Consider the following 11135-nt stretch of genomic DNA (forward strand, 5'->3'; position numbering starts at 1 on the left):
TCAATGGTTCTCTCTCATCATTGATGTTTCTCTCTCTCTCACACTCTCCTTTCCTCTCCAAAATTAATAAAAATTTATTTAAAAAATCGGCATTGCGCTTCATGCCTGCTCCATTTACACCTATAAATACATACATTTCAGAGTGATATGCATTAATGTTTCTCAGTCACCTTGTGCAACTGCTGTGAATAACTCCCTACTTCATGAGTACCTCGGGCCACCAGACAGGCAGGCAGAGGAACAAGAAAAGGAATGTCTGTCTTTTCCTTGTCTCAACACTCAGCTCTCCGCACAGCAAATTCACCTGGTTTCTACCATCGGCCGCTCTTCATGGAGGACGTTGGGTATAAGAAGGGAAGTGTGGGAGCCTGAGCTATTGAGCCCGAGAGCAGATTTCAGGCTCACAGGTTGTGTCCCTGCTGTAAGGAGGGCGCTCGAGAGCCTATTCATTCCCTAATATGGCTGGATTTCTTTGCCTGACAGCTTGTGTGCAGCTCAAAGTCCGGGCCTCCTGGGAACCAGGTGTGGCTGGCCCTCAGGCACCGGGAATATGGTGGGGCAAGGGCCGAGGGCCAAGCTAGCACCCACCTCTGCCCAAGACAAGCAAGGAGGCGACGCCGCCAGGTGGAGGCCGCGGCGCCGGACAGCAGCCGCGGGCCACGCCGGGCGTCCGGAGCCTAGGTCAGCTGGAGTCGCCGAGGTCCCCCGAGGACGCTTAGACCCCGCCGGGCTCGGGCGGGCGGCCTCCAGGCGGGGAGGGGCACGGCCCTGGGCAGGCGCGGGGTCCACGCGCGGAAAGGCCACCAAGGTACCATGGGTCCGCGCTCACAGGTCTCAGGGCTACTTCCAACCGCTCAGAGTCAGACTGCAGCCGGCCCGGGCGGGGGTGTGACACCACCGACCCAACTTCCGCCCCCAGACCCTCGGCCCCGCCCCAGACCCTTCTGTCCTTCCCTCCGGCTCGTGGCCACGCCCCCGTCTCCCGGACTAATCTCGCGATACGTACGCGGTCTCGCGATGCCGGGCTATGGTGGGACGGCCTGTGGGCGGGGCGTCCCCTGAATGGCTCAGCGTGGTGGGACGGCCTGTAGGCGGGGCGTCCCCTGAATGGCTCGGCCGGGGGCGGCGCCGGGGGCGGGGCGAGTCGTCCCCTGAGCGCCATGGCCGCGGTGCGTGCCCTGCTGCTCCGGGCCCGCGGCCCGCTGCTCCCCCGGCCCGGCCGCGCGGCGCTGCGCCCCTTCGCCTCGGGTGAGTGCGGGTGGGGCCGCCGCCGCCGCGCCGAGCTCGCTGAGCCCTGGGGATCGGTCGGGGCCACGTCGTGTTTGGAGCCGGATGTGGGATGTGGGAGTCCGCGGGTTTGCCTGACTCTAAGGGGCTGTGCAGGGAGCGCCGCGGGCATCGCAGTGGTCGCGTGTTCAGTCCTGCCCGGTCCTTTCCCTTCACCCCTGTATCCAGTTCACGACCCAAATACCGAGTCGTGTCGGCGTTACCCTGAGTTCTCCTTGACCCTCCTGCACCCTGGCTGTAATCAGCAACCGTTTCCAGGTCCCCCGACAGGTGACCTGTTATTCCAGTTTCTCCCCAGCACGCCCCCGGGGCAGGGACTGTGATCCCGTTCACGAAAGCGGCCACCCCTACGTGCAGACACACACACCCACGCCTTTGCCGCCCCAGGTCAACCCTCTTCCTCTCCAGGTCAATGCTGACCCCCACGTCTGGGCGGACAGTTTTGGGGTGGGAGTCACCCGTGCCTGTGCGTGCCTCCCTCCAGACGGTCCACTCAGCAAGGCCAGAGCTCTGTCCAGTTCACAGCCCAAGTCCCGTCACCTAGTTGGCACTGGTTGAAAACACGGATTCCTCCTTCCCTTGTTTCTGCAGAATCACAAGTCTCTCGTGCTGGCGGAGGCCTTCAGAAGGAAGGCTGCTGCGGGCTGTTCATTGCTGGGGTTTTTGTTGTTGTTTTTTTAACTTAAGATTCAAACGTCAGTGGAAGCAGCGTGGTGGGACGGCCACCCATGTGGCTGAGAGCTGGGTGCTGCAGCCACCAGGGACGGTCAGGGGGCCCTCAAGTCTGTCCAGGTCACTGTGTCCACTGACGGGGACACATCCACCCTGTTTGATGCCTGTATTGAACCTCCATCCAGCACAGCCAGGGGTGAACCTGAGGCCAGGGGTGAACCTGAGGAGGGGCGGGTGAAGGATTAGAGAAGCCTGACAAGAGATTCCAGTTGGGGCCAAGTGGACCACTGCCTGGATGAGGAAACAGTGACAGCCTGTAAGCTGAAGCTTTACTTTATAGTCAGAGCACACAAAGCAAAGCAAGGGGAGTTTCATGACTATTTCATTACTCAAGCCTTGTTTTGGCAGCACTTGCTGCACCCCTCACAGCCCATTAGCTACCTAGGAACAAGGGAGGACGTTAAGGTCAAGCTTGCTAGTAATTGTGCTAAAAGGGCTCTGCCCTCCAAGCTGGGACCTGTATGTGGCTCTGCCACAGGTCAGCCCGAGGCTTGACCCTATAGCCGCTCCCCACACTATATGAATAGAAGTCTCCTTTCTTCTCTTTGTCCCAGGGGCTAACTTTGAGTACATCATCACAGAAAAGAAGGGGAAGAACCAAAGCGTGGGGCTGATCCAACTGAACCGCCCCAAAGCACTCAATGCGCTCTGCAACGGCCTGATCAAGGAGCTCAACCAGGCGCTGGAGGCCTTCGAGAAGGACCCAGCCGTGGGGGCCATCGTCCTCACGGGCGGGGAGAAGGCGTTTGCAGGTGCGGTGGGCAGCGTGGTGGCAGGTCACCCAGGTGTACGAGGTGGGGGTCCGACCGTGATCACGCCCATGGTGCGGTGTTGCAGACAGACTTACACCTCTGAGGTAGGGTCGGAAAAGCTCAGACAACTTGGGGTTGATTTACATGTAAAATGGAAATGGGCCGGGGAACTGCTTGGCTGAGCTGCTCGGTATGTTTAACACTCAGGCGTGCTCTGCCAGCGGAGTACCTTTATTCCGGTCCTCCATAGTCAGGTGTCGTGTGTTGAGGGCTCAAGTGACCAATGAATAAGCCCAGCCTTCTCTGAGTCCACCTTGAGTCTGTTTCTTGCCCCGGCTCCCCTCACGTATCACAGCGATTTGCCACCGTCCATCACTGCGCAAGCCAGGTCTCCCCAGGGGCCCCAGTGCCTGCTCACAGTGGACACTCCGTAGCTGCCTCTTGGGGTCTCTGCACTCTGGTAACTGTGGCCTCACTTCCACCAGCTGGAGCCGACATCAAAGAGATGCAGAACCAGCGATTCCAGGACTGTTACTCCACTGGGTTCTTGAGCCACTGGGACCATCTCGCCCGGGTCAAGAAGCCAGTCATCGCTGCTGTCAATGGTTACGCTGTGAGTGTCAGCCCGACTCTCCCTCTCGCTCAGAATTCCTTATGGAACTGTCCTTGTGAGTGTGACATGTAACCGGTTTCATTTTGAAAAGGCCTAAGTCTAGTTCCCCGGCCAGGAGGCCTTTCCCACTCAATGCCAAAGAGCCAAGGACTGTAAGGAGGGGAGGTGTTTCAGGATCTGCTCTTGTCAGCGCCCCCTCTCCCCCAGTGTTCATGACGACCCCTGTGACTCCCTGTAATGTTCCTCCCCTCTCCTATGTTAAAGGCATAGTGTTGGCTTTTTGTACAGTTGTGATGACTTTCCGACCTGCACTGCACCTATAAACGAACCTCTTTAACTACCATTGAAAGCTCTGTGTCCTCTGTTTGGTGCATTGAGGTCTCCTGCAGGCGTGTCGACTGCTCAGAGATGCTGGGCTGGTCAGAGCCTGAAGAGAAGTGATGAGAGCATTTCACTTTGTGACTGTTTAATAAAGCTCCCTTGGGGTAAGCCAGGGGCAGCGGTTAAAGCGTATTGGAACAGCCATGCCCATTGGTTTGCCTTCAAGCCTCTCAGAGAGATCTTAGGACCCACAAAGCCGAAAGTGTTTGCTGTTTGGCCATTTACAGAAAGAGTTGGGCCGCCTCAGCCATTTTATAAGAAACTAGAGTCCCGATGCATGAAATTCGTGCAAGAATAGGCCTTCACAGCCCTGGCTGTCTTGGCCGCCCTCGCAGCCCTGGCTTCATCCAGAAGGTCATCAGGACGGTTGTTCCACTGTTCGGCCGTTCGGTCGATTTGCATATTACACTTTTATTATTACAGCTTCTTGGGAACACTTAACAACTTTGCACCGCTGTGTTAATCTTTGCTATACCCCAGACTGTTTTCGTTCTTTCTTTTTTTTTTTTTTTTTAGAAAAATTACTTATTTAATTTATTTTTTAAAATATGTTTTTATTGATTTTAGAGAGACAGGGAGAGAGAGAGGAATAGCAATCTGCCTCATACACACCCCTTACTGGGGATTGAGCCTGAAATCCGGGCCTGTGCCCCGACTGGGAACCGAACCTGCAACCTTTTGGTACATGGGACTACGTCCAACTAACTGAGCCACACTGGCCAAGGCTGTGTTTCATTTTAATAGAATATTTAAGTAAGAAAATAGAGTGATTTTGTGATTGAACTCCCCTGATGACACCTCATGTTTTGCAGCTTGGTGGCGGCTGTGAACTTGCTATGATGTGTGACATCATTTATGCTGGAGAGAAAGCCCAGTTTGCACAGCCGGAAATCCTACTGGGAACCATCCCAGGTAAAGCAGAGTGACATCTCCAGCATAAGCTCTTCTTCAGGTCACTCCCCAGAGTCTGCCCACCTCTTAGGGACTTGAGGACTTTTCCAGGAACAGGCAGAGCATGTGGCTTGCACATGACGAGGGACGTGGGGTTGTCGTGTGAGCACTGGACGGGTGGCTGCCTGTGTCTGCCTATTGCGCCCTCTGCCCCCCAACTCACTAAGTGTAAGTGGTCACAGCAGCACTCAGAGATGGCCATGGGGGTCACGGAACTATGCCAGCTCTTTTGGTGATGGCCACATCCGTGTCAGATGCTGTTAAGAAGGCAGACCACACCCTGGCTTACAGTCCTTGTAGGTTAGAAGCTTGGAAGATGGTGACTGAGGGCCAGCCCTGAGAGCTTGTGCCCGGAGGTCACACATGTCACAGCTGCTCATGTTCCAGTGACCAGAGCAAGTTTATGGCCTCATCCAAGTTCAGCAGCACAGGAAATCAGACCCCCCCCACACGGAGGTCGGCAGGAGCAATGGGCAAACAGTGCAACCTCTGCCCCTGCAGTCCACCTGGTCAAGATTCCGGGCCTATGTCCCCACAAGGTCTCTGCCCCACATGTCTCTGCCCAGGGCATCTCCTGAGCCAGCTGGGTGGACAGGAAAGTGTGTCCCATTGGCTAAGGGCAAGGGCAGCCCACATGAGCTCTGCGGCCAGGGGGCTCTTCCTGTCCCAGCTCCCAAGGCCGGAGTCTGCTGCACTGTGCTGTCTCCCTCAGGTGGTCCCCTGACTCGCCCTGGTGCCTGGGGTTCACCATGGAGCAGGTGACTGGCAGACTGCTCTCTTTCCAGCTGGTGGAGGGTCGGTGGCACGTGGAGGGGAGCTCCATAGGCTGGACACCCGCAGAACGCTGGGGGAGAGGGGCACATTCAGAGTGCCCCAGGAGGCGGGAGCCCTGCTCTAGGCCCAGACCTTGAGGGGAGCAGGTCAGATCAGAGGCCTCCCCCCAGCCAGGTCTGAGGCCGGAAGCTGCGAGCTCTGTGCATCTGTCTGGAGTCTGACTCCTGTATGAGGTGCTTATGTAGGCACTGGGGTGCCAGGTGGAGGGGGGCACTGAGCATGGAAAGGAGGCCTCCCAGGCTTCCTCGGGTCTCCTGCCTCCCCCCTGCTGGCTGCCTCGCCCCACCTGACAGACCCATCTTCAGCCCCTCAGAACTTGTGTCTGTGCATGTTGGCTTATACTGGCCACAGCCCGCTGAGACCCACAGCCTTCTGCCCCTGCAGGTGCGGGGGGCACCCAGAGGCTGACCCGAGCTGTTGGAAAGTCTCTGGCCATGGAGATGGTCCTCACTGGTGACCGGATCTCAGCCCAGGATGCCAAGCAAGCAGGTACAGGCTGGGGTCCCCCATGAGGAGTGGAGGGGGGAGAGTTTCCTGCAGGTGCCCCTGTGGGCGATCAGCACAGTGCTTTCAGGGGTCCTGACAACCCAAGGGACCGCTGCCTGTATGGACACCCCATATGTAAAAAGAGTAGCTGAAGCATATGCACAGTTACAGAATGGTGTTAAACCATTCATTTCCCGAGCTCAGTGTAAGCAATGGGGATTCTCTGAGACCTGGCAGCGCACCCTGTTCCCGCTGCTCCGTGACGTGGTCTGTCAGAGTCGAGTGACCACGCATGCAGCCCGCAGCATCGCCCCAGTGAGGGGATGAGGTGGAACCCTCCCTGTGTTGTTGCAGCTCCTTGTTAACAGCCCAAAAGACCTCTGCTCTCAAAGTGTCGACACATAACCAGAGCCGCTTCCTCATGTTGTTCACCTTTCTGTGCTTTAGGTCTTGTAAGCAAAATTTTTCCTGTTGAGAAACTGGTGGATGAAGCCATCCAGTGCGCAGAAAAAATTGCCAGCAATTCTAAAATTATAACAGCGATGGCCAAAGAATCAGTGAATGCAGGTAGGTGAATGCAGGTAGGGCTGCGCCGGGGGAAGGAGAGGCCACCAGGACTTATGCGGCTTCAGCAGTTTGGCTCTGAATTAGGTGCCCATCCTGGACAAAATTGTTGGGATTCTCAGTATTTTGAATTTGGCTCTTTGTAGAGTTTTTGTTTCTAGTTGCTCGCTCACAAATTCTGTTCTGAGCTCCCGTTGGTACTGAGACCAAGAATATGTCATCCTGGGGGACAGACAGACACAGGTGGTGGCTGTGCAGGGGGGAGGCCTGATGTCAGCTTCTGAGGAACTCCGTTTCCTGGGAGCTGGGTGGAGAGACTGCTCCTCAGTGGTCAGGGGCTGTGCAAATAGCCTGAGGCTTGGCCCAAGGGGCGGAGACTCCCGGCCACACGCTGCTGTCGCCCTGCGCTCCATTCTCTCTGACGGAGCTACCTGGCCAGGACCTTTGAGACTTTTAAAACAGTTTCATGGGCTGCCTCACACCTGGACCGTTTGCATCCCACCTTTCATGCAGTTTCTCACCTTCTCTTCTGGGAGAGGCACTGAGCTGGGGTGGTCAGGCCTTCCCAGGCCAATTTCTACATCAGGTGCAAGTGCATGGGGCTCTGGAGACTGTTTCCTGCCACCACAGAAAAGCACTCCCAGCTCCAGCATCTCACTTCGTAACATCCGGGTTTTCTTTTTCAGCTTTTGAAATGACATTAACAGAGGGAAATAAGTTGGAAAAGAAAATCTTCTATTCAACTTTTGCTACTGTGAGTAAACAACATTCAAGTAAAGAATCACACGTGTTCCAGCCACACAAGCTGCTGGGAATGTCCTCGTAGACTTCATCAGCCAACCCCACTCCCCTTTGGTCGGAGCTGCTAGCGTCCGTAGCTAGGTCAGGGGCTCCATCGTGAGTGGGAGTTCAGAAGGACGGACAGAGCAAGGCCATTTCCTGTCACAAAAGGACTTCCTGGTGGCCCTTAAATGCAGTCCATTTACCCATGATTTCCTATCACTCCAGTCACTTGAAATGGGGTTTAGGACAATGTTTTCTAGGATTTCTGCCAGTGACAAAGGAAATCATTCTTCTAATACAGATTTACCTCTTCTATTATCAGAAGGTCATATATAGGTTTTTTATGAAAGAAAGATAAAAAATGGCTTTGGCTCTTGAGGAAGTGCAGATGTGTGTATACACACGTGTACACACAGGAAAAGAGGCAGAGGTAGAGTCTGGATTCCTGCCTCATGACACCCAGGGTACTGCTGAATTCAGATGATTTGGTGAATGACCCAAATAGCGTGCATCTGAGGTTCTCTGTAGATGAGAGTTTATTTGACACAGAGGTTCGTGGTTCCTGAGAGAGCATCACCTGGGCGTGAGGGGAGGAGGTATGTAAAAATACCCATTCCCAGGCCAGCCCTACTCGCTCAGGGAATCGGACCATTCCCAGGCTTCCAGGTGGTCCTGCTGCAGGACCCCCGCCTGTGAGTGTGGAGAGCCCTGCGCCTGACCCACTAGGACACGTGACGTCCAGCTCTGCTTTATTCCCTTTCCCCAGGAGGACCGGAAAGAAGGGATGACTGCATTTGTGGAGAAGAGAAAGGCCAACTTCAAAGACCAGTAAGAGCTGCCGCCTTTGCCTTAAAACCTCCATTGAAAGAGGACAAATTATTTTAGAACAAATAAACCCTCTCTTTTAAAGAGCAGTGTAGGTGCGTGCACTTTCTCTCCAACGGTGTGGAGTTGTGAGAATCGGTGTCTGGAGACTGTTCGCATTCTGACCTGAGTATCTTCTCTTTTTCTTTTTAAATATGTTTTTATGTATTACTGAGAGGAAGGGAAAGGGAGAGAGATAGGAATATCAATGATGAGAGAGAATCATTCATCGGCCGCCTCCTGCACACCCCACACGGGATCAAGCCTGCAACCCAGGCTTGTGCCTTGACTGGGAATCGAACCATGACCTCCTGGTTCATAGATTGATGCTCAACCACTGAGCCATGCCGGCCGGGCTAGAATTCTTTTTTAATTGTGGTAAAATATGTTCCGGCCATACAAGCTGCTGGGGATTTTTAACCATTTCAAAATGTACATTTCAGTGGCATTAAGTGTGTTCACAGAGTCCTGCAGCCATCACCACCATCCACCTCCAAACTGTTTCATCAACCCAAACAGACTATCTCCATGAACTCCAGCTCCCTTTTCCCCACCCCACCAGCCCCTGGCACCCTCTACACTGCTTTCTGAATTTAGTATAATGTTTTCAACGTCCATCAAGGCCATAACATGTAATAGTTTCTTTTCATTGCGGAACAGTATTCCTACTAGCGTTCTTTTAAATGGCCCTGGAATGTTTTTATGATGTTGGTATGTTGTAATTTACGCTTTCCCAGGTGTTGAGTATGTAGACTGCATCGTTTCTTGCTGTCGGAACGATCATGGATAACACTGTGAGCAGGAAACCTTGCACTTGAGTGGAGCATGTCTGAGATTGTGAGAAGGAGCCTGCACGTTGCAGGGCTGCGCGTGAGGGAACTCGGGCTGTGGGTCAGCAGGGCCTGTTCTCAGTGCTGGGCTGGCTGAGTCTCCAAGCCTGATGTCAGGACTTGCATCGGGATCCCATTCCCCGGCCTGGATCAGAGCTGCTGCATGCGTGGTGTAGGAGGTGCCCGAACAGAAATGTGAGTGGCGGCTGTCACACTTAGTGCCATTTGCTGGGGGAGACAGTCTACGCACTAAATTCCCTCTGCTGGCCTCATTCTTGGGGCGGGCGGCTGCATCCCCTGGGTCACTGTGCAGTGTCAGCAAGCACATCGGACACTGGGTAACCGGGTGACCCTAGTTATAGGAAGCCACCTGCTCCCTCTGGATGTCCGCCGTTTAATTCCCACATCACAGCCCCGCTCAGAACTCTGGACCCTCCATCCTAAACCAGGCTCTCGCGTAAACGTCCAGTGGGAGAGGAACAAGTCCTGGGGCCCGGGAAGGAAACCCATGTCCTGCCACCTGGGAGGGCTTCCTGGGAGCCCCAGAACATCCTTAGACCCTCCACGGTGAGGGACCCTGCTGGCTTTCCATGTGGGGGCACAAAGCAAAGCAACGTAATAGACAGGCCCAGCGAGTGCGGCCCTGCTGGCTGCCACGTGCCCCCCAGTCTGGCCCCATGGCTGAGGTCACTTCATGTGTGGGTCATGGCCTGGGGCTGGGATGGAGCTGAACACCAAGGAGAAACCCACCTGCATTTGAGAAAGAATTGAAACGATCTGAAAGCTTCAGCTGTCTGACTGCCTTAGATCACATGCCCTGTGTTTTGGTTGTATTTATGCAGCCAAGTGGGGCACCGGTCAGAACAAGAGTTTGACGTGCTGTGCAGACTGTCTGCCTGGCAGGTATTAGCTCTTCAGTCTCCACCAGGTCTGTTCTGTGCTGTGATCCGAAATCCAGATCAGGCTTCAGAAGGGAGCAGTTTGAGAAGGAGGTGGTGGTGTCTTTGTGATCAGCCCGCTTCCCGGTGCTGAGAACAGAGACATTCTTTTCAGAGAAGCCTCGGGTCTTTACGCTTTGACGCGTGCTGATTACAGAAGTAGGTACAAGGGGAGCTGCTTACAGTGGGCCGGCCCTGGGACAGCGGGCCCGGAGGCAGGGTGTTCTGCATGAAGGTAGATGTGGAAATACTCACTCATTGAAGCTGAATGTGTGGCCAGGGATCTGCTGTGTGACGTGCCACCTATCCTAGATGTGAGTAGACAAGCCGAGTATCCAGGGATGGAGCCTTAACATTGAGAAAACCACCCGGCCGGCATGGCTCAGTGGTTAAGCGTCGACCTATGAACCAGGAGGACTGGGCACGTGCCCGGGTTGTGGGTTCAGTCCCCACTGTGGGGCATGCAGGAAGTAGCCAATCAATGATTCTCTCTCATCATTGATGTTTCTGTCTCCCTCTCCCTTCCTCTCTGAAATCAATAAAAATTTTAAAAAATAAATAAGTAAATTACAGAATAAAATTGAGAGAACTGTTCGTTCACTGGTTTACTTTGCACATGCTTTGGGCAGTGGCCTCCATACTTTGATTTTGAGCTGCGGGTCCCCAGAGTGGAGTGGTGCCGGTTCTGAGGATCTTGTTGAGACCTCACACCCTTGTCTTCGCCGTGCTCAGTCGGAAGCCAAGAATGGTTCACACTGAGCCAGCCTATTTCAGAAGTCTGTCACCACAGGCTTATTTGGGTTCCAGAACTTGCAGGAAAAGGAGTCCACCCCCCACCCCCCAGGCCTGGTGGAATGGGACCTTCTCTCAGGCTTCATGCTGGCCCGGGGCTTGGGGTATGTGGGGACCTCGGGCTGTCAGGAGACTATAGTGTGTGGCCATGTGCTCTACTGTGCCTGACGGACCACAAACCCCAGCGTGAGCTTCCACTCCCTCTTGAGTTAAGTGACCTCTGGCCTCAGGTTGTTTTAGGGGTTTGGTTTATTTCTGAAATGGAAACTTTTCCTTCTCATCTATATAAAATCAGCTTTTCCCTCATCTATTTCTACTGAAAAGATAA

The 11135-nt window shown here is 54.4% G+C and overlaps 1 protein-coding gene across 1 annotated transcript; it reads left to right on the plus strand.

Moving 5' to 3' along the window:
- Nucleotides 1-1130: 1130 nt before the first annotated feature.
- On the plus strand, nt 1131-8862 carry ECHS1 (enoyl-CoA hydratase, short chain 1). The gene is made up of 8 exons (XM_081104449.1): nt 1131-1248; nt 2574-2771; nt 3257-3384; nt 4578-4677; nt 5935-6039; nt 6484-6603; nt 7287-7354; nt 8150-8862. Exons 1-8 carry the CDS (start codon nt 1161-1163, stop codon nt 8213-8215), a joined length of 873 nt encoding a protein of 290 aa, XP_080960575.1. The 5' UTR covers nt 1131-1160; the 3' UTR covers nt 8216-8862.
- The last annotated feature ends 2273 nt before the right edge of the window (nt 8863-11135 follow it).

This window comes from Myotis nattereri (genome assembly GCF_964212035.1).
Source record: "Myotis nattereri genome assembly, chromosome: 13".
Lineage (NCBI taxonomy): Eukaryota > Metazoa > Chordata > Mammalia > Chiroptera > Vespertilionidae > Myotis > Myotis nattereri.

What these genes read in the sequence shown, in the direction of transcription:
- ECHS1 (XM_081104449.1), top strand. Translation starts at nt 1,161, where the DNA reads ATGGCCGCGGTGCGTGCCCTGCTGCTCCGGGCCCGCGGCCCGCTGCTC. An exon ending in GCTGCGCCCCTTCGCCTCGG is followed by an intron (nt 1,249 to 2,573) that starts GTGAGTGCGGGT and finishes TCTTTGTCCCAG; the next exon opens with GGGCTAACTTTGAGTACATC. An exon ending in CCAGGATGCCAAGCAAGCAG is followed by an intron (nt 6,040 to 6,483) that starts GTACAGGCTGGG and finishes TCTGTGCTTTAG; the next exon opens with GTCTTGTAAGCAAAATTTTT.